General features: G+C 39.5%; 1 protein-coding gene across 14 annotated transcripts in view; it reads left to right on the top strand.

Annotated features, from left to right (window-relative positions):
- The window catches only part of ARID1B (AT-rich interaction domain 1B), a 437,302-nt gene that overhangs the window by 236,498 nt on the left and 174,999 nt on the right, over positions 1 to 25,805 (top strand). For 11 of the 14 annotated variants that reach the window (XM_050949391.1, XM_050949388.1, XM_050949392.1 and 8 more), the window contains one exon: positions 2,262 to 2,303. The exons of the other annotated variants lie outside the window; for them this stretch is intronic. In XM_050949391.1, the coding sequence (XP_050805348.1) occupies positions 2,262 to 2,303 (42 nt within the window). The remainder of the gene's footprint in view (positions 1 to 2,261; positions 2,304 to 25,805) is intronic. 14 annotated transcript variants of the gene reach the window in all.

Below are 25,805 nucleotides of genomic sequence, written 5' to 3'. Positions count from 1 at the left end.
TGCGTTTTAAAAATGCAATACTAACAAATAATTCAGATTGATATTTTATTGGACTGTCTTCAAGATGAAATAAAATATTATATCACAGAATTGGTTTAAAAGTCCAAGATCTAAGAGCTTGACAATGCCTCTTTGATCCTTGCTGGAAAAATAGAAGTGACATTATCAGGGCTATTCCGTTAACATTTGTAATTAGAATCTCCAACCAGTGTGATAGCTACATTCTGGGGTTTTGAATTGTGTTTGTAAGAGTTTTATATAGGAAATATTTCCATTTTTAAAGAGAAAGTACAGTATAATGTCTTAAACTTGCTTTTATTGTTTGGGGTGTCACAATTTGTTGCCATGGAATCTTTGATACCGTGATTCGTAGGGGAAAGTGAAACTGGAACTGAGGTTTTGTAAATGTATGTTTTGAAACTGTGACATCAAGAACATTCTCTTTTTTCCCTTAAAGGGGAAGGGGAGAGGGGGAGAGAGAGAGATTATACTTTAAATATCACTTTAGTGTTGAGCCATATGAATTGTAGGGGTCTGAGTGTGATGCTTAGTTCTAATCCTGCATCTAATACTTCGTCCTTATGTAGCCGTGGGCAAGTCAGTTAACCCTGTGTGTCAGTTTCTGCAAACTGTACTATGGATATTTAGCAACCCACTAGAATTGATTATTTAGTATTTATAAAGCCCTTTGAGTATTAAAAGCTCATAATTATCATTATTAGATTGATTTTATTTATGTGGATTTTTCTTACTCTGTTCCCCGTCTGCTTCACATCCCTCTCATGATCCCGCTTGGGAGTCTGTCAGGGCCATTCCCTAATCAGCTGGACAGGTTACAATTGAGGAGCATGTGGCACGTGCTTTCTTCTCCATCCTAGGGTCCATTGGAGCGCCTCTTCCCCTTTTTATGTACAGAATGAATAGAGGTTCTTTGTTGTTAGATCATGACACAAATATGTTAAAGTGCTGCCACTGTTGTTAGTTTGTCAGCCTTTCCATTATAAAATGTCTTTTTCAGAGGTTTATAACTCAGGCATTCAAATTTGCTCCAGGCTGAAACTTGCCATTCATTTCTTTTCTTGATTTCCTTGAAATCCTTCTTTCCCTTTTTTACGTTAAACTGTAGATTAGATACATTAGTTCTAGTTATACTAGTTGTATAAATTATAATGCAGTATTAGCATTTTAAAATAAAATGTAGATCAAAGGAAGGAAGTGTTTTCTAGTGTTTAAAGGAGGCAAGGACTAAGGGTCGGAATCGTAAATTCTGTTCCTGGCTCTGCTACTGACTTGGTGCCTGAACATGGGCAAATCACTTAAACTTTCTTTGCCTCTTTTTCCTATATGTAAAATGGGATGAGGACTCTTCCCAACCTCAGAAGGATATTGTAGGCTTAATTAATTAGAATTTATAAGAGCACTTTGAGATTCTCAGTGTAAAAGTGCTGAAATGTGAAATATTTACAAGAAGCTGACATTTTCAATGGAAAATCAGGTACTGTGCCTGTTTTTCCATTCTCTCAGCTCTCTCAGTCCAGATTAATAGTTTCCCAACTCCTAGACCTGTAAGCTGCAAGGCAACCACTAAGTAATTTCACTTTTGGCACTTAACAAGCCTATGTCCCTTGAGCTCCCAAACCTTGCAGTCAAGCAGAAAACAGTCTTTGCCAGGAGAGATCTTATTCTCTCAATTCCAGAGTTTCAGAAGAATCTGCTCTGCCCAAGACAGGACAGGGGTCTATAAGTGAGACTTTATGCTGCCTACTTTCCAGTTGCAGTTTTTCCACTTTGCTATGATGCAAGAGCATTAGTCCTAGTGGGGAGGAGTGAAACGGGGTAGGAGTTTAGATAATTCTAATCTGCTGTGTCAGATAATTACACTGCCGGGTGATTCTGAATGTTCACAGGAAAATTCTTCCTGTGACACAACCTCCGTTGGAAAACATGGTTCCAGCTGTATTACAATAAAGTGTGTGGCACTGGAAAATTGTGGTCTGCCCTTCTCACATGGCTTAGGCAGGTAACCTTCTTGGTGTGTAGGTCTTAAAGAATGATTGTGGAGCTCCCTCTTTCTCCTCTGAGGATTTTTGTGATTGGTTGATAGTTTGGCATGGCCAATTCCCTATTTAGGTTTCCATGTGGTAGACTACACAAGGGCCCCCACTTCTGGATGTTCTTTTGGCCTGGATTCTGGTGCTGTGCTCAGGGAAGGTTTCTGATAGTGGCTAAATTTGAAATGATTTTTCTGCTTATAATTTCAGGTTGAAGTCTTGGCCTCGGAGGATGCTGCATTTGGACTGAAGGTGTGTAGTTTGATGCAGTTTTGTTATATAGGTTGCATCAATTTAGACTGGTGGATCCAGAGTCACAGAAGAGGGTAATTTCCTGCCTGAGATTTGGGAGTTCTGTGATTCAGATCCACCAGTTCAACAACTATCCCATATTCCCGAAACTCTGAGGATGGAACATGGGGCTGTTTGATAGTGTTACTTCCTTTTGTTTACTCAGGGAAATTTTATTTAGGGGAGCCAAGGAGGAAAAGCAGAAGGTAGTATTCTAGTGACTTTTAAAATTGCAGTTGACTGAATGTTTGTTCATGATCACGTTCCATAAATTTGAAATTCACAGGTCTTAACAATTAAGTAGTGGTAGCCATTATCTGATTTGCAATCTGTTGGTTAACTCATTTGTTCATGGCCCTTATTCACAATGCACCCCAAGCAGAAAGCAGTTTATTCAACAGCTGTTTCACCCTGTGTTCAATTGTAAGTGTATCCATGGCATACTGGATACGTGTTCCAGAGAACACTCCAGAGCTATTCTGCAAACTGGTTGGGGAGCATCCTAGCGCTTATTGGTCGATGTACCTTATGGTGTTGATCACAGTTCTTAATTGAATGCTAGTAGCAGATGATTTTAGGCAAGGCAGATTGTGTGTAGGCTATAGCAAGCTAGCTGAGAAGAGAGAATAGATGAGGGAGGGGGAAGAGATTGTAGGAGCATTAGGGTAAATCGTGACAATGAAGAGTCCCCTGCTGCTGAAAACCCCACATGCTGTGATACCACTGCAGGTGAGAAAATAGCAGTGATATTACTACCAAAGTGAAACAATCAAGAGAGGATGAAATAACTTCTACAAGTTTATAAGAAATACCATAAACAAAATTAGCCCAACCAAAAAAAAAAATCCTAAATTTTAACACTTAAAAAGTATGTACATATTTATGATAATAAGACTTATGGTAATATCCTTGTTGCATATTTTTGTGTTGTGATAGCTGATAAAATTATTAAAAAATAAATAGTGCTACTCCAGTATTATTTGAAGTATTTAACATATGGTAGTCAGCAGCATTTTCCATTTTTTATTTAATACCCAGCATGCATACAGACTATTCGTTGAATATTTAATAAACCTGGAGGGTCAACTCTTGCAAACGCATCTCCATAATCCTTCGTACTAGCTGGGTAAACAGAAGTATTACTGAAGATTATTGTAGCAATAGCTCTCACAGCCTAACCCACTGTGGAAAAGGCTATGCTATTGTTTTATGGCCTAACTTGCAGGTTGGTTTCATTCTTAAAATCAGCTTCATAGAGATCACAGTTTGAAGCTCCTTTTTACATCAGTAATTTTAATAATTTCTCATAATCTTTTGGATTTTATAAATCTGAATCCGTACAAGTGTCACTTCTAGTATCACCTACTAGAGACATGAGTGGGATCTTTCTATGAGATTTTATAAGCCCAAGATATTTTTTTTTCTTCCCTCAGAAAGTGTGTGTGTGTGTGTGTATTTTGGAGATTAATAGCCCTTGGTATCTATATTTATATCTATATCTATATAAAATACCAACGGCTATTTATTTATATGAGTGTATTCTCTCTGTGTGTGTGTGTGTGTGTGTGTATATACACACACAAACACACATACACACAAGGACACAGAGAGAAAAAAGATACACTCAAGTTTAGTGAATCCAACGTTCAGTTAATTGGCTTAACATTTTTTCTTACACATTTCCAAAGTCTACATAACTGTTTTCTTTCCCCTTAGAACTAAGTGCTTCCCCTTCCTTTTTTCTGAATGCAAAATAAATGTCTCCCAGAACAGTACTAATGAGCAACACTATGCTAACAAACTTGTATGTGTGCCCATGGTCAATGAAAATAAGGACAGTTTGTGAGAAACAATTTTAGATTCAAGATTCCCAACAATGATTCTGAATAGCGAATAAAAGTAATTCTTAAGTTATGAAAAACAGTTTGTGTGGATTTGATTAACTCGCAGATAGAGGATGACTTAGATGAAAAGGCTTAAAATCAGAGCTTGCATGATGGTATGAGCCTGGATTGCCAGTTTTTAGACCGCATTTCCTTATAGGTTTAAATCGGGCTTTCTAGGAGCTGGATTTTCAGCTGCTGATACAATAAGTGCTTCACATTTGGGGGCACCAACAGGCTTTTGCATGTATAAGTGTATACGGGTGCAATGGGTGCTGGTGTATTTTTGTGGGGGTTCATCTGTTGCACCTGTTGCTGAAAGTTTGCTCGTCTTACTGTTATTGAAAGGCCTTTATAGTTGTATTTCCTTTAGATTTGGTGGAATAAAAAGGAGAAAACTAAATTACTAAAAGAAAGAGTTCATAGTGATATAGCCTTTTGTTTTTAATTCTGCCTAATTATTTCATTTAGTAAACACATAACCTGGCAATGTTGAGGAATGTGTAACTTTCCCAAGAAAACACATACTGGGGGAATTAGCAAAACACTACTTCTTTACAACATTTGTGCTCCGTCAGGTGAAGGTCTAGTGAGACCATTGTTAATTGGTGGATTTCTCCCCTCTCACTCCCCCAGTAAACCATAAAACATTTGGGTCCTTGATGATGCTAGGTATGTTTTAGAAATCTTCAGGATATTTTTGGTGTAAAATCCGCACATGGTTTTGGAAAAAATAGTTAATATCTTTACATTTAAATTAAAAAAAAAAGATTAATTAAAACATAGTTATTGGTCCACATTATCAACAAATTCCATTTTTTAAAAGAGCCTTTTTTGGTGGACAGAGAGCATTTTTTCCCATATAGATGTGGTTGGATGTGTGTTAAGTCCCATTAAAGTTAATGAGAGGGAGATTTGCACATTGAAAGTACTGTTAGATTGAGGCCTTTAATATCACTTTGCCTTTAGTATACTTTTTTTCTTTTCCTCCCCGCTCTGCTCTAGTTCTGTGAACTCTTCCTTTTTAGGGTCAAAAGCTTTTTCACTAGGGTTAATTTTAATGGAAGGGTCCAAGAAAATGTTGGTTGTTTTTTTTTGGTTCTGAGGCCTGGTCTACACTAAAAAGTTGGGTCGACTCAGCTGCATCACTTGAGGGTGTGAAAAATCCACACTCCTGAGCGACATAGTTAAGCTGACCTAGCCCCCTGTGTAGACTGCGGTAGGTCGACACTAGAACCTAGTTCTTGCCTCTCAAGGAGGTGAATTAGCAATGCCAACGGGAGAACCCCCTTGGGGGCTTTTAAAAAATAGTTGGGGTTTGCTGGTTAGATGGAAAGAGACCCCAAGCTTTATAACATGCTCTTTAAACCTCTCCTCTAAGTGGCTGGTAGAAAACAAAAATGATCAGCTGTATGTGCCAGCAGTCTTGTAGAATGGAGGAAACAACTCAATGTGATGCAACTGCAGCTTCTGAACTTGTAGAAGTGGTATGCGGTTTAGTTTGGTTTCTTCTTTACAACAAATTGGGATAGCTTTTGATTAACTTTAGTATTTTAGGATTTAGCATGGCATTTGTGCGTGTGCATGTTCATGTACTAGGAGGGAGTGGGAAAACAATGGATCAACATGTAGGTGCTCTGGGACAGTTTGACCATAGCTGGCATATAAGAACAGCCTTACAGGGTCAGACCAATGGTCCATAAAGCCCAGGATCAGTCTTCCAATAGTGGCCAATGCCAGGTGCTTCAGGGGGAATGAACAGAACAGGCAGTCATTGAGTGCTCCAACCTCTGTCATCCACTCCCAGCTTCTGGCAAACAGAGGTTAGGGACACTCAGAGCAAGGGGCTGCATCCCTGCCCATCCTGGCTAATAGCCATTGATGGACCTATGCTGCATGAACTTATCTAATTCTTTTTTTAACCCTGTTATAGTCCTGGCATTCACAAGATCCCCTGGCAACAAGTTCCACAGGTTGACTGTGTGTTATGTGAAGAAATACTTCCTTTTTTTTCTTTTAAACCTGCTGCCTATTAAAAAAGTATTAGTCTTCCCTCCACCATCCTGGCTTCCTAATCACGTGTGTCTGTGTGTGTGTGTCTGGCGGGGTTGTTAGGGTGCTATTTAAACTATTCCCAAAGGAGGGCAGTCATTATCTTCTTCACTTTTCTCTCAGGGCAATAATGTTAGGTTGCAGCTAGGGCTTATGAGCCCCAATAAAGGAGCCTGCTGAGAGGATGTGCCCAGTCAATGTGTCCAGAGATGCCCTGGCCCCTTCAGGGTCCATAAGTCAAAAAGTTTTTATTGTCAGGAGAGAGACCTTTGTGAGAATGGCTTCAGAGTTTTAGAATAATGGTGTCACATACCCAGTCTACATGCCATATACTGTGCTTGCTGTGTTCTGTATAGTACATTCAGATTCGGTAGAATCTAAACTTTCATATAATAAACAAACAAACAAGCCCCCTACGTTTTTCATAGTTGCCAAGAAAAGCTTTCAAATGTGGAGTGAGGGTAAAATGATACAGTGGTAGCTGCCTGAGTCTACAGACAACTCAAAACAACAGCTCTAAGAGGTGTATGCTCCTCCCTTCCATTAATCTTGTTGTACCATAATGACAGCACTTTAAATACCAACAGTAACTATTGCATTTCTCAGGATTTTAGTAGATACATTGGGGAAATGCATTTCAGCAGGTGGAAATAAGGACCACCGGGAATGAAATTGGAAGTTGCTGCAGGAAAGGAATAGCAAAGGGAAAAAAGTCAGAGAGATAAAAAGACAGGAAAGAGGGAGCACAGACAGAGGAGGGGGGAAGGAATAGAAATAGAGGGCAGAAATAGTGGTAGTCCTGAAAGATAGCCATATTGAATGATGCTAAATTTGACAGTAAGACAGTGACCAAATAATAACAACTAAGGCTGAGATTTTCAAAGCCTCCTAAGGGATTTAGATACCCAATTTTCAATAGGACAGCCAAAAATCTTAGCTTAAAAGGTTAGTTACTTACTACATAAGGGCCTTATCCTACCTCTGATCTTTGTACAAACCTTCAGTTGACATCAGCGAGTGTTCCGCTGTGGATTGTGGGTAATTTCTAACGTGGCTCACTGACCATAGTTACAAATGGAATTCAGCCCGCTCCCTAAAATGAATTTGATACTCCTGCTGTAGAAGACCATATCTTCGCTCAGTTCCTGCTCTCTTCTTTCCTTCTCTCTCGCTGGAGCCTTCAATATCAACAGTAAACTGACCCAAATAATATAGAGTAAAAGACTATGTACTCAGTGTCTTAGAGGAGAAGAGTGAGATCACCTCTTTCACGTCTCAGCTTGCGAAGTGCCATTAGTACTATTTGTAGAGGCAGCCACACAGCCTGCCTACTCTAGCTAATGCTGAGATGCAGTGATTCTAGTTTAATGCAGCATTAATTTAAATAAGTTTGTTAATGACAGTCCAGCAGCTACATGTCAGGCGGCACACAACTTTGTGCAACAGGAAAAGAGACACTTAGACTTGTACGGTGGGGGAGCTCCATCAAGAGCTAGGGCTCTCTGCTTTGGTTTTGAGCTCTAATCCTGCCATTGTGAGTAGTTTTAAGATGTGTTGTGATGTAATTGGTTTAATCATTCCTATTATGTTGCTTTGTATGACATTGTTAGGATTATAATTTGACATATGAAATAAATGGTAACTGGATTAGTGATTTGCAGATGTCATTTAAAAACAACAACAACAAGGGCAGAAAAGAAAGCCTATCAGACTCTGTAAGTGGAATGTTTCCTAATGTTCAGAGGTAGAGCTATGCTGCTACCTCCCAAGCAGCTATAAAGTAGGAGGTAGCTCCACCTGTTCATCTCTGGGCGGGAATGTATTGTTGCCTTTGGGGAGACAGAGCTGTTTATTTCCAATGAACACATTCATGATGGAAATGATTTACATTTTCCCCATTAGAAGAAAAACGTAGGAGAAGATGTTTGCCTTTGATCTAGAGTTCAGCAGAATAGAGATGGTTCTGTTAAAGAAATGTAATACGGCTGACATTTCTGATGGGCTTGTGTCAGTGCAGTGACGCTTTTGGCATTGGTGATGGAACTAGCCAATCTTATGGTTTAGTGACATAGCATAGATGGATGACCTCATCTTCATAATTTAGTAACTGCAAGGATTAAGAGATACTATATGTAACTCTTTTTAAATATGCTGCTTACATGCAGATTTTTTTAATGCTCTCATTTTTTGACATAAGGTATCCAGTTTTGCAAGAACCAAGTGAAGTACATAAGCTAATCTTTTCGACCATTGCACTAAGGGGGACCATAACTTTTCACCCTAATATGCTATTTTTACTCCAGTTTACGTAGCTTCCTTCTTCCTCCTCCACCCTGCAAATGCTGTGTTACTGCAATAGCACAGCATGCCACAATGCATCTTCTATAGCACATTCCCTCTTGTAGTCTCAGATACCATGAGTTCAACTCCCTGGGGGGAATTTAGATGGACAGTGAATCTTAGACTACAGCTACCTGATCTGATGTATGGGATACCAAGGAGAGTATTTTCAGCGGCCAGCTATGAATTATTCCTATCATGAGTGGAGGATCCAGAAAGATATGTGTTGTTGTTGTAGCAACATTCATAGTAGAGAAGTCCAGAGATATGAGACAGAGCAGGAATGACATTTGAAAATATTATTAGTGTATCATCAAGATTTTAAATAGTGTAGTAAGTTGATGGGCAAAAGTAAATATTTCTTGGAAAGAAGGCAGAAAAGAGCAATGTAAGAAGAAGGAAAAGTAGCTGTTAATACTTCTGTCTTGCTTAAGATAGCTTGCTTTTGGTGAGGCCTCTAAGCAGCCTCTGCTTCTGCCATCTGCTGGTTACTAGTAACTCTTGCATTTTCAAAGTGCAGTAAAATTTAAAGCCAATTAATCCTTGTTAGAAGAGGATTAACTTTGTCTTGATATGTTGACACTTGATGTGTGTGTGTGTTTATATGTAAAAAAATATGGGGAAATGTGCTCCTAGTTACATCTTTGTAATTCGTGATTTTTTTTTAGGAATCGGGGGGTTGTGAAAAGGACTGGTGGGCTCAGTCTAATTTAGAACTGACAGATGCTCACATTACCCTCCACTGACTTCAGCAGAGTTACACAGGTCTTACGTAGGATAGAATTTGGATTATACTTAATCTAGATTAGTAATTTTATCTGAGTCCTTGAGATGTAACAAATATGAAGTTTTATAGATACATACATTTTCTATATAGTTGCAATAAATACATCACTAAGACTTTCGTGCCCTGGTAAATTGCCTGCCTTGAACTAGTGGACATAAATATATGTTTTTGTTCGTTTTCTAAACTGTAGTTGAAAAATATCTCCAATAATAATAGTACTTATCACTTTATATTTTCAAAACACTGCCCAAATAATTCTCACAATTTTCTTGTGTGTTAGGTAAGTGAGTACTATCATCCTAATTTTACAGATGGGGAAACAGAGACAGATTAAGGCCAAAATGTTCAAAAGTGTGCATGACTGAAAATGACGGTTGTGGATTATTTTTTTTTTGCCCCCTGTTCATTTACTGCATTTTCAACACCCTGTTTTAGTATCACTCAAGTCCCCTGAAGGTCCTTGCCCTAAGAGTAGGGAATGGGATGAGGTTTGGTTGTAAGGGGCTCTGTGCAGTTTTGAAAATCTCACAAAAGTCTCCAAAAGGTGCACAAAGTATTTCTGAAATATCTGTGACTAACCACAAAGCTGAAAGTTGACGCATCTCTGGCTGGGCCTGCTCTCCATCACTCCCAACCTTCCCACATTATTCAGGACAGGCTCAAGAATGCATGAGAGAAGATATTGTGTGGTCTAAGTTTAGCCCTCTCTGGAGCCCATTTTCCCCAAGCACGCAGGACACAAGGATAACTGAAAGCAATTACTTTATTTTTTATTTTTGCAAAATTCCAGGAGTTAGTCCTGGAAAATCAGGATTTTCTTATATAGGCTTTCCTCTCAGCAAAACACTGATTGTAGTCCAGGGTATGCTGGATGTTAAGGCCTCAGGAGAAGCATCTCCAACCATGTGGAATATGGAAGAGGTAAGACAGATCAGAGACATTAGTAAAGAAAGAATATTGCCCCCCTTCTCAGTCCCCACCAAAGTGCACTACTTCCTTATAGTCCTCTAGCACTCAATAGTTGTCGCTCTCCTACCAGATGATTTGTAGAGCCCCATGGAGCTCCACCATAAGATAGGGAAGATGAGGAAACTGGCTGGGCTGGATCAAAAGGGGAAAAAATAAGGCTCTATACAGAAGAGCTAAACGGGACATTGAGAGTTGGTTCTTCCCTCCTCGATCTTTGTAATCAAAACTTGTTAGTGTTCACCATATTATGCTTCTGGGTGACAGTCCCAAAAATGATTAGGTGGGAGTTCAGGGAGGAACCATGATGCCCTTTTGAGTTGAGGGTTCAGCAAGGCAGGGCAGAGCATAGCTATTCTCACATGGCACAGGTGGGCATCCTACTTTTCTTTGCCCTGAGAGACCTCCTGGCAGAGCAGGTGGTTGTTGCCTTAGCTGCCCATGATTATGTGTATAGTCCTTACGCTGTGTGTGAGGTCTGAAATGCTTGATCATTTGATCCTAGCCCAGACTGGACAGCAATTACCAGTGACTTTGTGCTACAGCTAGGCAATCTGCAAGGGTAAATGGTAATTTATTTTTTAAAACACAGCTCTGCTCATAATGAGCTTTGAAAACCTTGCAGAAAACAGTATGGGCAAAGCTGAGCAACTGCATGCCCATCTCAACATCTTTGAAAATTTCCCTCAAAGTGATTTTAGTGCCACAAAACAAGTAATTCACAGAGATGGTATTAGCACTAAAGGGTCCTAAACTATCAGCCTTTTCCTTAATTCCTTAGACCATGCTGTATCTCTGTTACATATCCATACAGAATAGAAGAACTATGCCCCTGCATAAACAAGTAAATATACACTACCTATCTCAATCTCTCATATTGTAGAATTAGCTCTTTACTTTAACATAGAAATAGTACCAAATTGTGCTCTCCAATACATGTGTACAACTCCCGCTAACTTTGGGATTGTTTGGAGACAGAATTTGGCATGTAATTTGATAAATAAAATACCTGTTGTGTCTTCAGTTCAAGACAGTTGTCTGGACATTGCTAAGATATCATCTATAGTAAACAGTGCTTGGTAAATATTTTTTTTTCTTTTCTGGTTGTTTTATAACTGTTTTTGATAATATTTAATTTTTAGTGCTGGTAAAAGTTGCCAGGTGAACAACACTGGCTATTGAAATCTTTTATCCATATAACAGTTACGTCAAAAGGAGAAGTTTATGCTTCCCCACATTGCTTTACTGATGTGCCTGAATTTTGACTTGAATGGAACATCTCAAGGGTGAGAGGGAAGTTCAGCTCTCTGGTGAGACACTGGAAAGGTTCAACGTCTGATATTTTTTTTTGTGATGGAGACATCTGTCCAGTGTGAATTGGACACATGTAGGCCACTGCAATCCAATCATAAAAGAGTTACGACAAAAGAAAGCATATACCCATACTCACTGCTTTTACTGTCATTTGCCTCTGTACCACATTTGTAATCTGTGAGACCTCATATGTTTTACAGTCTCTTGTTTCCAAACTCGTTGTTTACATTCAGTGTTCCGTAGCTGAACTACAGGCTATGAAAATATAACCAATACAATTTACCTATGATACTGTGAGTCAGTTACAATTCTGTGTAGTCCATTTGATTTACATTTGATTCATGTTGATTTTAATTTTTTTTTTTGCGCTCTTGGTGAGTATCATATTTATATTGAACCCATTTTATAATTGGAGTATAATGTTTGCCTTTTAAATACCTGGAATTTGTAAATAAATGTTGAGGCATGTAGTCTTTGTGTTGTGTGGAGAGAGAACAGAATGTTTGTAAAGTACGCCTTGTCTGGAGTAGAGCAGGTTAGACCAGATTTGTTTTTCTTCTGCAAATTGTACTGTATTGCATAACTGATGTGTCCAGAGCTGCTCACTGAGGCAACACACCCCACCTTGTTACAGAAAGCAGTTTCCCATTAATCTTAGGATTTAAGATATTTTTTTCAACTGGCATAATTTGTTTTGTTTAAAAGAAACCCAACAGAACAAAAATACTTACAAGTGACAGAAACATACATGTACTACAGGGTGTAAATAGACAATGAGAAGAAGTACATGTATGTTTCTGTCACTTGTAAGTATTTTTGTTCTGTTGGGTTTCTTTTAAACAAAACAAACATTTAAGGATAAGATAGTAAAAGTGGGATGTTCAGCTTGAAAAATGCAGATTGCAAAGAGCGAAGTGAAAACCTTTTTTAGGTCTGAAGGCATGATTTAGGATTTTCAGTTTGCCATTTTCTGACTTGAGTCAGGTGTGCAGTGGCTTAGCTTTGTGTGACATTAGAGAATCTTTTTCTAAATTATTGCTGACTTAGTATAGTGAACTTCAAAGACGAAAAACAACAATAATAAAATGATGGTTTAATAATATTAATAGTACATCCCTATTGCAAAAATGACCTTCTGCAGTTTTCCTTACTGCATTGCTCATGTGATACGAGGTGGTTCTTGTAAAGCAAGAATTTTGTATTTATCTTCTGAATTGGGATTTGGATGGAGAATTTTATTGGGGTAGAGTAGCATTGGGATGTCTTGTTATTAGCAAGTCAGTTCCTTAGCTTCTTTAATTAAATTTTCCTTATGAACAGTTAATTCTACTAGATTTAAAAAAAATTATTTATTTTCATGTTTTTCTCTTTATTTAATGAGTGACCAAAATCAGAGATTGTTTTGATGTGATTTTCATATTGTTTTGATGTTTAAAACTGTCCAATATTATGAGTTCAGTATACAAGTGCCAGTATTTGTCAATTCGAAAAAATATTAGACTGTTCAACTATTAATTGCATGGTTTTACTACGATGTCTGTGATACTACCTCAAGCAGAAAGCTGGAAGTCCAGAGGCTACTGTAGTGAAAACAGCCTTAGGTAATATTGGAATTTGAAAAACAAAACTCAGCACTATATTTATAGGTAGGTGGATGTTTTGCATGTGTGTCTTTCTCTTTCCATCCCCTTGCTGCATTTTTCTGTATCAAGACCTATCTGAGTCTCCTATTTGAAGCCCTTGTGAACTCACTCATGGTAATGTCTTGAGTTTCATAGCAGACATGCTGGTTATATTATAATGTAAACAGTATAATCTGTATGTTTTTAATCCTTGTGTAAAGACTGTCCATTGATAGAGTTGTACCTTAGAAAACATGCCTATGAAAGAGAGAGAGCTAGAATACATGTGTATTTCAAAAAATCAGTATTTCATTGTTATGTTTTGAGAATGTTCCAGCTGCTGTTTAGGGAAGAAAAAATTAAACAGCTCTTCCAGAATTAGGTTTCATAATGGCTGAATGGTTTGTTTGCTATAGTATATAATATATGCTTACAAGCAACAACTTTATGTATTGTAAATGTATGTATGTATGTGAAGTTGTGATAACGTGCTTGGTGCTGTGCAGGACAAAGATATCAGGACATTGCTGCAAAGAGCACAAAAGAACCGAAAGGAAGGAGTTACTTTAGATAAAGCTTTTTTAGTTTTTAAAAATATTTTTTCTATAGTTGGCCTTGCAGAAAGGGGGCTTTAAGGAGGGATTTGAAAGCATTGCTGGGATTGGGAGGTCATTCCCTGGATCAGGAGCAGCATGGAAGAATGAGTGAAGACAGGAGTGGGAGAAGAAAATTAAAGAGGCAATGAAGCTGTCATCACTGACAGAGTGAAGGGGGCTAAGGGGAGCACGATACAGTGAGATTCTGCCTGTAGCTTGGGTGTTGGTGAAAACTAGAAGTTTAAACTTGATACAGTGGGCAAGCGGAAGCTAATGGTGTGTGTGTGTATATATATATATATATATATATACACACACACACACACACACCATATATATAAACATTCAAAATAGCCTATGTACTCTGTTGGATGGTAACTGTGGTGTACAGTTTTGTGTGGTATGTTGCAGTGGTTGGAATACTAGATAGAACCAAAAAGTATAAACCCACAGAGGAAATTTCAATATCAGGCTGAAATTCCAGTCTTATCCCACTCCTCTGTACTTAGATCATTTACTTCATGTGTTAAGAAGAATCTCTAACTTTATAGAAACTGCTACTGTTTAGAGCCTGTCCATGTTATTGTGAAAATAGATATTCAGTAGATGTATAGTTTGTGTTAAAAATGCACACTAAAAATCCTTCTGAAAAATGGTGACTCTTTATGCTCAATAGGCGCATGTAAGCCAACATATCTATTGGTTGTTCTCTCCTACCCAAAATACACAGATAGATGCACAGACATAGGCAATATAAGAAAAATTATACTATTTTAAGGGCTTATTGCTTAGGGCCAGATTCTGAAATCCTCACTCACTATGCCATTGTGGTAAAATAAAAAAGCACTGTCTACACAAGGAAATTAGTTTGGTATAACTACATTACTCAGGGTATGAAAACCTACACACCTGAGTAACGCCATTAAAACAACCTAATCCTCGGTGTGGACAGCGCTAGGTTGATGGGAGAATTCTCTTGCTGACCTAGATACTGCTTCCTGGGAAGGTGAAATATGTCCTCTTCCGTAGGTGTAGGTAGTGTCTTCACTGAAGCGCTAGAGTGGTGCAGGTGTAGCAGTTAGGTGTAGACATGTATTATCTCTCGTGGAATAAGATGGTATTCAGTGTAAAAATGGCAGAATCTGGCCCTTAATTAAATTTACTGTATTTTAAACTTCAAATTAATCTTAGAGGATTTTTTAAATGCTATCAAAATATACAATGTTAAAAATACGCTATTTTGCAGATGTGCAATATTAAAATAGTTTTTAACTAATGTTTGAAATTCCATGGAAAGTAATTCACTTCAGTGCTGGGGTTGAGAGTATGCCCAGTTTCAGCTTGGAGTGAATCTATAAGCTTACTTATAAACAACTAAAAATAGGAGTTTGTAAAGGAAGTGCTGACCTTCCCCTCTGGCCTTCCCCAGCCTCCACTAGAATTGTGTGAATGCACTGCTATGGTGTGATACAGTGTGGTGTAGTCTGATAGGTATAAAGGGCTGGTTGATTTAAGATGGATTTTTTTCTAGGGCTTTAAGTTATAAAGTGTTTTTCAGATGGTACAATAATAATAAAAAAAGGCTGGCGTGTACCTGTAATATATTTGATTCCTCCCTGCAGTGACTCATTGTGGATCTCTCTCAGCTAAGTGCTTGTTCCTTGTGATCAGAGGAAAATGCTACACACCTTCTGCTTCGTGCCTATTAAATTCAAGTTTCTACTGTAGGCAGTGTTACACAGCTATATTTGAATTTAGAAAAATTCAAGCACAATAGCTGAAGTGGAAATTTAAAAAGCCACTTTTCTCTCCCATAGACCTACAGTAGGTTTTTAATATATTTGTTTCAATGCTCCCCTCCCTCCATCCCCACACATTTTCCTTACTTCCCATTCAGAGTGCCACCCTCTGGTGCCCTATTTAAGTTGGTGAGCCATAATGCCAACTGCGGTTTCCCTTCCAGTACAGCCTAACTAGTGTCAACCAGCCTTTTAAATATATTGCATAGGTTCAATCATTTGAAACTCTAGGTTCTCTGTGTCTGTTTCTTTCTCTAATTCCCCTATAGGGAAATGGCCCAGAGAACAGACCATGTGTCTTGTGTGCCCTGAGACATGAAAAGAGTATGATTCTCCAGACACAATACAGCAATCCCTTCCCATTCAGCAACACACTTAAGCACAAGCATAATTTTAGGGTTCTCAAACTGGGGGTCGGGACCTCTCAAGGGGTCGTGAGGTTATTACGTGGGGGTTGTGAGCTGTCAGCCTCCACCCCAAACAATGCTTTTCCTCCAGCATTTACAATGATGTTAAATATATTAAAAAGTGTTTTTAAATTTATAAGGGGGGGGTCGCACTCAGAGGTTTGCTATGTGAAAGGGGTCACCAGTATAAAAGGTACACGATTAAATCTCATTGACTTTGGTGGGACTTAAGCATGTATTTAAATGCTTTGCTGAATTAGTGCTTCTGTTCCCAACTGTACCATTGCTTTCCTCACATTCAGCTTTTTATTTGAACTAGTTTTTTAGTTGTGTTTTTCCTAAATAAATAAATAAATAAATAAATAAATAAGAGACCCAAAATTAAACATTTTGTTTAGTAAAACAGTCATGTGTGAAGCCAGTGGGAAAAACCAACAGAACCAAGGTTTGTCTCGGTATGTCTACACTATGGGGTTATTCCGATTTTACATAAACCGGTTTTGTAAAACAGATTGTATAAAGTCGAGTGCACGCGGCCACACTAAGCACAGGGGGTGTGCGTCCATGGTCCAAGGCTAGCGTCGATTTCTGGAGCGTTGCATTGTGAGTAGCTATCCCGTAGCTATCCCATAGTTCCCGCAGTCTCCCCCACCCATTGGAATTCTGGGTTGAAATCCCAGTGCATGATGGTGCAAAAACAGTGTTGCGGGTGATTCTGGGTAAATGTCATCACTCATTCCTTCTTTCGTGAAAGCAGCGGCAGACAATCATTTCGCGCCCTTTTTCCCTGAATTGCCCTGGCAGACGCCATAGCATGGCAACCATGGAGCCCGTTTTGCCTTTTGTCACTGTCATCGTATGTGTACTGGATGCCGCTAACAGAGGCGGTACTGCAGCGCTACACAGCAGCATTCATTTGTCTTTGCAAGACAGCAGAGATGGTTACCAGTCGTTCTGTACCGTCTGCTGTGCCATTGTAAATTGGTGATGAGATGATGGTTATCAGTTGTTCTATACCATCTGCTGCTCTCATGGGTGCCCCTGGCTGAGGTCGGCCGGGGGCGCAAAGACAAAAATGGGAATGACTCCCCAGGTCATTCCCTCCTTTATGGTATCTAAAAATAGAGTCAGTCCTGCCTAGAATATGGGGCAAGTGTGCTAGAGAACCAGTGTACCAGAGAGCACAACCGCTCCATGTCAGATCCCGCAGAAATGATGAGCTACATGCCATTCTAGGGGGTGCCCCTGCAACAACCCCACCCGTTGCTTCCCTGCTCCCCTAACCCTTCTGGGCTACTGTTGCAGTGTCCCCCCCATTTGTGTGATGAAGTAATAATGTTATACCAATTATATTAGACCAGTAAAAACCAGCAGGATCTTATTAAAGGGGACAAGGCAAAGATGCCACATTTATTATGATAACAATTTATGACTAATAACTAATATCTTAATTCTTATACACACACATTATACCTAATACCTATACATACACACATTCACACGCACACACCCACATTCATCAGGTGTTCTGCAGCTGCTGCATAGTTACCAGTCCTGAAGATAGCTTAAGTTCATGGCTTGATTTTGCAGCTTGGGTTCGTAGCTTGTGGCAGCTAACTGGACAGGAAAGCTGGGCACAAGGCTGAGCTGGATCTCTGTTGAGCAGGCACCGATGTTCTTCCATGTTGGCAGCAGAGTGTTACCCATCTCACCCTTCTTTTTTATAGGCTTTTAGTTTGGATTCAAAGTCTGTAGGTCTTGCTGTGTCACGCTGCCTCTGGGTTTAGATTGATCACCCATCAATTGCAGGCATGACTTTCAGCCTTGAACCTGGCTTTGATCTTCCTTCTGTTGTTCTGTTGTCCTTTTCTTTTTAGGGTGGATGCTTCTTACTTTGTTTAGGGCTGTTGTCTAGGTCTTCAGCCATTGGTATTTGAACTTTATCTCATCAGGACAGGCTGGGGCTGGAGGTTGATTCCATCATTCATACATACCTCATTCACACATCTAAACTAAACTAATAAGATTACAGCAGGGTTTGCAAAAATGAAGGTTGGAGGAAGCTTTTACAAAATGGAGTGAGTGTTTTAAAATGGGGTTTGAATTACAATATGGAACAGAAGTTACAGTATAGGCAAGTGTAGTGAATGGTGAACAGAAGTTACATTAATAAAGTGAACAATTGAAAACAATTTCATTTATCAGTTCTACAATAAAGAATGCAGGAATAAGAAACACTGACTTTTTAGTGAGATAAAATGAGGGGGAGGCAGCCGCCAGCTGCTATGATAGTCCAGGTAGGACGTTGAACGGTGCAGGGGAGAGGAGCCCAGCATCCCGCTGCTATGATAGTCCAGGCAGTACAGAATCTTTTCTTTAGACATGAAAAGGGGGGAGGGGGCTGATGGAGCTCAGCCCCCAGTTACCAGCCGTTCTGTACCATCTACCGGGAATGACCGAGAGTCATTCCTATTTTTACCCAGGCGCCCCCGGCCGACCTCACCTGAGGCCAGCCAGGAGCACTCACAGGATGATGACAAGGACGGCTATCAGTCCTTTTGTACGGTACCGTCTGTCATAGGGGAAGGGAGGGGAGAGGATGCTGCTGTTCACTGCCACTGCACCGTGTCTACCAGCAGCATGCAGTAGACATAGGGTGACATATAAAAAAGTCAAGAAATGATTTTTTTCTCTTGGAGGGGGATAAATTGACGAGATATACCCTGAAACACCCCCCCCCCCCGGACAATATGTTTGACCCTACAGGCACTGGGAGCTCAGCCAAGAATGCAAATGATTTTCAGAGACTGCGGGGACTGTGGGATAGCTGGAGTCCTCGGTACCCCGTCCCTCCCTCCTTGAGCCATCCATTTGATTCTTTGGCTTTTCGTTACGCTTGTCACACAGCACTGTGCTGTGGACTCTGATTCATAGCCTGGAGATTTTTTTCGAATGCTTTGGCATTTTGTCTTCTGTAACGGAGCTCTGATAGAACAGATTCGTTTCCCCATACAGCGATCAGATCCAGTATCTGCCGCACGGTCCATGCTGGAGCTCTTTTTGGATTTGGGACTGCATCGCCACCTGTGCTGATCAGAGCTCCACAGTGGGCAAACAGGAAATGAAATTCAAAAGTTCACGGGACTTTTCCTGTCTACCTGGCCACTGCATCCGAGTTTGGATTGCTGTCCAGAGCGGTCACAATGGTGCACTGTGGGATACCGCCCAGAGGCCAATACCGTCGATTTGCGGCCACACTAACCCTGATCCGATATGGTAATACCGATTTCAGCGCTACTCCTCTCATTGGGGAGGAGTACAGAAACCGGTTTAAAGAGCCCTTTATATCGATATAAAGGGCATTGTTGTGTGGATGGGTGCAGCGTTAAATCGGTTTAACGCTGCTAAAATTTGTTTAAACGCATAGTGTAGACCAGACCTCAGTGTATGCAACCTTTTTAAGTGATCCCCAAGGCTGAAGTGGAAACAGTAAAATTTAATTAACTTGAAAATTTCATGTGAAATCTTGTTGGGTGTAAATTGAAAGAGTATTGTGCTTGGAAGCAGGCTGTATTGAATAGGAATTGGAAGACTTTTCTGCCCATCTTTTCTCCATTCCTCTGCCTCTTCATCCTTTTCTTCCCCCCTCCTCCCCCGCTGTGTTATGAGTTGACTATCACTTTGAGGAAACAGTTTATGTTCTTCATGTTTAATGAAGGCCATGGCTTGGCTCAGCCCAGCCCTTGCCTTTACTCTAACAGAATTTTCATAAAGTAGACCTCAGAATGGGCATTGAGGACAAGAGGCCAGGCATCAAATCAGCAGGGGTGAAGGTATGCAAATTACAGCCTTTTTAAAAACAGAACAAAAGGTCTCCTCATGATCAGCCATCCTCATAATGCTGGGTACATTTTTGTTCTTTGGAAGATATAAAATATAACAACAGAGAGGGAAAAATTCGGGGGTGGGGTGGAAAAGGGAGGATAATTATTAATTCACACATTACTTTCTACTAACTACCTATATGGCCTTAATTGCCATAGAATGCTGTCTGAGCACCACAATTTAATAAACTTGTTGTTTTTCCTGATTCATATATAGAAATACGCTGTTGCTTTATTTCATATCCTGCACTGGTCTAACTGTGAGAATTCTGTATTGCATGCCCCACTCATATTATTGATTGTTGTAGAATAGCAAAGGCAGCTGCTTCCACAGATGAAAAGAAACTGTTAGAAGATACGGCCAGAACCTGCTGTGGTATGGTGTATGACTGCAGTCATTTGTACCTTCTCTAGTCCTAGTCTAATTTTGTGATGCTGCTCAGATGTAGTTCTTGCCATCATTCTTTCAGTCATACTGCTTAGTGCAGATCTGGCTTGCTCAATAAGTAATGTTCACAGAATGGATCACTGTGTAATTCAAAAAATCTGTTAGTGCGCTTCCATGTGCCAGTGCAGTATCAGATTGTTCACATAAAGTAGAATTCTACGTTTGAGATTATAATCTTATGCAAATGATAGATCTAGAACTACAGAAGCTTCATTTCTTTATTTAACATGGCCTAAAAGTTCCTGGAGCTGTAGTGGAGTAGAAATGAACCCTTTTTACTAGAGGGATGAAGAAATAGGGCAGTTGGTGTGCTTATGATGATAAATAAATAATAAAAGTAATTATTGTATTAGGTCTTCAGCATTTTCAGAGACAAATTTTAACCAGTTCCTGCTTGCTTATGTGAAAATATCTGATTAAATATTTATGCAGGTACTATTTTAATATTTAGTTTGCCTTTTCTGTTTAATTTAGTCACAGTTTTGAAACTGGGTGTTAGTTGCATACCTTATAATGTTTAGCTAAAGAGGTCCTTTTCAGGTCTGTGAACTATATCCACTCTTAATGCTTACAAAGTTTTCATATGCACTCACTTTTTTCTCCTCATAATGCCACTCCAGTCCTGTGTTGGCTCCCATTTGTGTACATGTGCAAGTTTGCAACTAAAAATATATACTTCTTTGGATTTAAAATCCATTACAAATTCTCTCTCAATTTTTTAGACCTTTTTTGTTATTTATTAACATGTAATTAATAATATCTAATTACTTGCAAAAGAAAGAAAATCCTAATTAGAATTAATGCAACCTTTGAATTGCACAGTCAGTGATTCCAACAGTGGGTTCCAACAGTAATCTTATCTGGACCATGTTGCACATCCTGTGTGTTTTATTATATATCTTTCAAGTGAATTCAGACCTCTCAATCACCTGTACAAAGCTGTTACTCAGGCTTTGTGTGAGAAACACAGTGGGAATTGGGTGGGGAACAGATAGAATTCACTGCCACTCTAGCCGCAGTCAGGCAGTCCAGCTCCTTCACAGCATCTAATCAAGCCATGCACTGTCCTCTGTCCACTGCTCTAATCTGGGGCAGAGGGTGTTAGGGAAGGACTTCAGAGAGGCCCCCCTCCCTGTGTGACTGCTCCATACCCTCTCCCCCCAACTTGCTACAAAGGGACAATGCAGGTCTTAATTGCCCTAGATCTGTGCCTGGTTGAATTTCACCATTTATGACACAAACGGTAGCAACAAATTTAAAAATGAAACACAGGAATACAAAACTGTACCTAGATGCAACAGAGCCAAGTTTCTGTTGCTGTTGGAAGCTGAATTGTCCAGTTCCGAACTTCTTTTAATTTTTTTAGCTGTGTGACCGTAGTGCTTTCTGACAACATATTTTGCATTCCATTCCTAATTATTTGCTTTGTTTTAAGAAAGAAAATGGAAAGAGGGTAACAAAAGAAAGGGGGGGAGTGGAAGAGAAAAAAACCTGCAAAGCTATTTGATCTGTTAACTGTTTATTTCCTAACTATTCCATCAATGTTGCAAGGAACACATCAGAGTTCCTTGAATTATCTAGTGAGCGCTTAGAGAATATCTACACTGCAGCTGGGAGGAAGCCCCCCAGCCTGGGTGAACCGATTCATGCTAGCGGAGTTTACGCTAGCACGCTAAAAATAGTAATGCAGACATTGCGGCTCCAGCAAAGACTTGGGCTAGCCACCAGAGCTCAGACCCAGGGCTTGGGTGGGCCTGAGACCCTAAGCTGCTGCTTGAGCTGCGACATCGACACTGCTATTTTCAGTGAACTGGCTCCAGCCCCATTAGTACACGTATGTCTGCCAAAGCTGGGAGGTAGTGTAAACATATCCTTCTGATTCTACCTCCTTTGTCTTACACTGAGTAGTAGCTATGGGAACTGCCCCTTTGAGTTGGTGGGACTACTCACGAGAATAAGATACTCAGCGTGAGTTAAGGTGGCAGAATTGGATCTTATTTAGCAGTTTGTGCAGCCGCAGTTCATCTGCCTGATCCTGCAACCGTTGAAGTTAATGATATAATATTCCATTACCATACCATATAAATGATTTAAGTGAGATTGGGAGCAGGTCCTTGGTGTGCACTAAGACACTAAAATAAATTAAGTGTTTTAAGTTCTTCAGGACAGATACTGTGCCTTCCTTTGTTTGACCAGTGTCATAGCTGAATGCAAGGTGGGACAGATTGTTAAGCATAAAAGCTTAACTTTTCATTTTAAGTGTTTTCTTGCAACATGTGTTATGCACAACAATCTTCCTCACCTTTTATTTAGCTGTGACACACTGGTTACCTTTTCCACACCTGAAGAATTGCTCTGTGAAGCTTGAAAGCTTGTCTCTTCCACCAACCAAGATGGTCCAATAAAAAGATGTTACCTCACCCACTTTGTCTCAAATACATCCATTGTATGTTTCAAATTTTGGACCCTTTCTGTTTTCTTGTAGAGCAGGGGTCAGCAACCTTTCAGAAGTGGTGTGCCGAGTAATCATTTATTCACTCTAATTTAAGTTTCGCATGCCAGTAATATATTTTAACATTTTATAAGATCTCTTTCTGTAAATCTGTAATATATAACTAAACTATTATTGTATGTAAAGTAAATACATTTTTAAAAATGTTTAAGAAGCTTCATTTAAAATTAAATTAAAATGCAGAGCCCACCCCAGACCGGTGGCAAGGACCCAGGCAGTGTCAGTGCCACTGAAAATCAGCTCGCGTGCTGCCTTCGGCACCCGTGCCAGAGGTTGCCTACCCCTGTTGTAGAGTGTCTGTAGGAGGGAAAAAAAGGTGGTTAGATATTTTTTTAAAATGGAATAAGGGCATTTTTTTTTACTCTCCTATAATTCAAAAAGACCAAATGGGGTTTTGCTCCAGCTTTCTGGAAAGGGAGAGGGGAAGCATCTTCAGAGACCAAAAGTAGAAAACACAACCCAAAAGGTAAATATTTCAGAAAACTGTTACAGGAACTATTTTGAAACTTTAATGGTCGCTTGATAAGAACTGCTATAGTTAAAGTCAATACAGTACAATCTGTCTATATTTTTTATGACATCCATTTCTGTAGTATCTATGCACTTGCATAAAATAAAAATGCACTGCTGATTGGGATACAGATTTGTTTATGAATTGTGTTTACCTTATTTATATTAGGCTAATGCATTCTAAACATACCTTTTCAATTAATCATAGCTTTTTCAAAAATATTTCTTTTGGATTCAGATTTCTCAGGTTTGCTCTTGGCCTAATGGTGACTTCTTAAAAAGTTTCAGTAAAATACATTTAGCCATATTTATTATGTGAGCATGGAAGAAAAATAGTATTTTCTGACTTTTTAAAATAAAAACTAGACTTTTTTGCATGCTGATAGCTTGCAAAATACTTTATTTTAAAGCTCAACTTACCATAGCATTCTAGGGATTGCCATAGTTAAATCTGACAAAACTTTTTGTAATTTGATATAACAGAGTTAAAAACATATAAAATGAATGTGTTGAGTATACCCGGTGCACCATTTTTGTAACTACCCGGCAGAGCTTACTATTTAAAACTAAGAAGTGGTTTGCCCAGTTAGTCTCTCTTAGCCTGGATTCTTCCTACATCCTTGGCTGTCCTTTCATACATTATTTCCTATCTCTACCAGTCCTATTTCACTGGAATGTGTAATCAGTAGATAGTGACTCAGTTCATATTGTCTGTGCTCTGGGACTCCATGTTCCTCCTTTAGACAGCGATCCTGAAAACACTTATGCACATGCTTAACTTTAAGCACAGTAGAAGTCCCAGTAGTCAACAAGACTTCTCTGATTCATGAAATTAAACTTTTGCTTAAGTCTTTGTAGGACCAGGGCCATAGCGTATCAAATACATCACATCAAAGGTAGTTTCCCCTTCCACTTTATTAAATACCCTTATTAAAAGCCTTTAGACCAGAGGCATTGATGGCTACCTCATGGGGAAAACACCTTCTTAAGAGTATTTTTTAAAGTTTGTTTTGTATTTTAAAATGGTATTTAGAACATAGTGCCTAAGTTTAAAAAGAGTATTTTTATTTGGAAAAATATCTTATTTATACTCCTCCAGTAAGCTGCCCTCTAGGAAGTAACATTAAAGGGATTGCATTGAGTTTGGATATATGAAGGCAGATGTGCATATTGTATGTGTTTTGTACATAACTGAGAGAAAGTGAATTTTTTAAACCAAAACAAAAAGTTGTTTCTATTAACATTTTTGGTCTGCGAATTCAGATAATCTGTAGTGGCTAGTGTTATTGCTAATAATTGGATTTAGTTTGCAAGCAACTAGAAAGAAGGCATATGTGATTAAAAAGCATTTAATCTCAGACGATCATTCTAAACCTGTGGAGTTATGGTATGCCTTGTAATGCTGTTTTTGAGATTGTCATAAATGGCATCTAATAGTTACATTTACACAGTTTTTCCATGATTATCTCTTGGATTTGGCTACTCTGTAACCACTATTGTCTCATTCCCTTAAAATGCCTTGAGACTGCAAACCAAAATGTTAGACCCTGTGTTTAATCTAGCTTTGTTCAAGAAAATGTGTATTATTTAAATCACTTTCATTTTGCAGGTGCTAGATTACCAGAGGGTATCAGATTTCCTCTTTTTTATATACTCAGAACTAGAATAACCATACATATGCTCATTCACACACAGAGAATGAGAATAGATGAGTTTAGCATTGAGGAAGAGTGGAGTAAAAGGATACTACTTATTTCCATGGCTTTAGAATGATGGTATAATTTTCCTTCGAATGATTGCATGTCAATTCCACTGTAGGCTTGTGCACATGTGTCAGAGATTTTTTCCCTCAGCGGTACCTGTTAGCAGAGCTGGCTCCAGGCACCAGCCCAGCAAGCAGGTGCTTGGGGCGGCCAAGGGGAAGGTGCGGCACATCCGGCTCTTTGGTGGCAATTCGGCAGCGGGTCCCGCCACCGAATTGCTGCCAAAGAAGAAAGTGGCACAGTGGAGCTGCCGCTGATCGCAATCACATTAATTTTTTTTTTCCGCCACTTCGGGTGGCAAAAACCCTGGAGCCGGCCCTGCCTGTTAGGATGGCTCATGTGCCCTCTGTCGCCGCATGCTGCTATAAAAGAGCAGAGTCACCTCTCTCCCCCCTCAGTTCCTTCTTACTGCCAGTGATGGTTGTCAGAGCGACTTCAGGCTCGATTAATTCAAGTACTTCCCTTTCTCCTCATAGAACCAGTCAAGGCTCTTTGACAGACATCCTTGTCCCTGCCCCCCAACAGGAAGATGAGCCTACAGGTACTTTGTCCCCTCTAAGTGGTGTGAACAATTTTATTC

Source organism: Gopherus flavomarginatus, chromosome 4, assembly GCF_025201925.1.
Source record: "Gopherus flavomarginatus isolate rGopFla2 chromosome 4, rGopFla2.mat.asm, whole genome shotgun sequence".
In the NCBI taxonomy this organism is placed as follows: Eukaryota; Metazoa; Chordata; order Testudines; family Testudinidae; genus Gopherus; species Gopherus flavomarginatus.
Note: the sequence above shows the minus strand (reverse complement) of the source record. Positions and strands in the feature narration are given on the sequence as shown.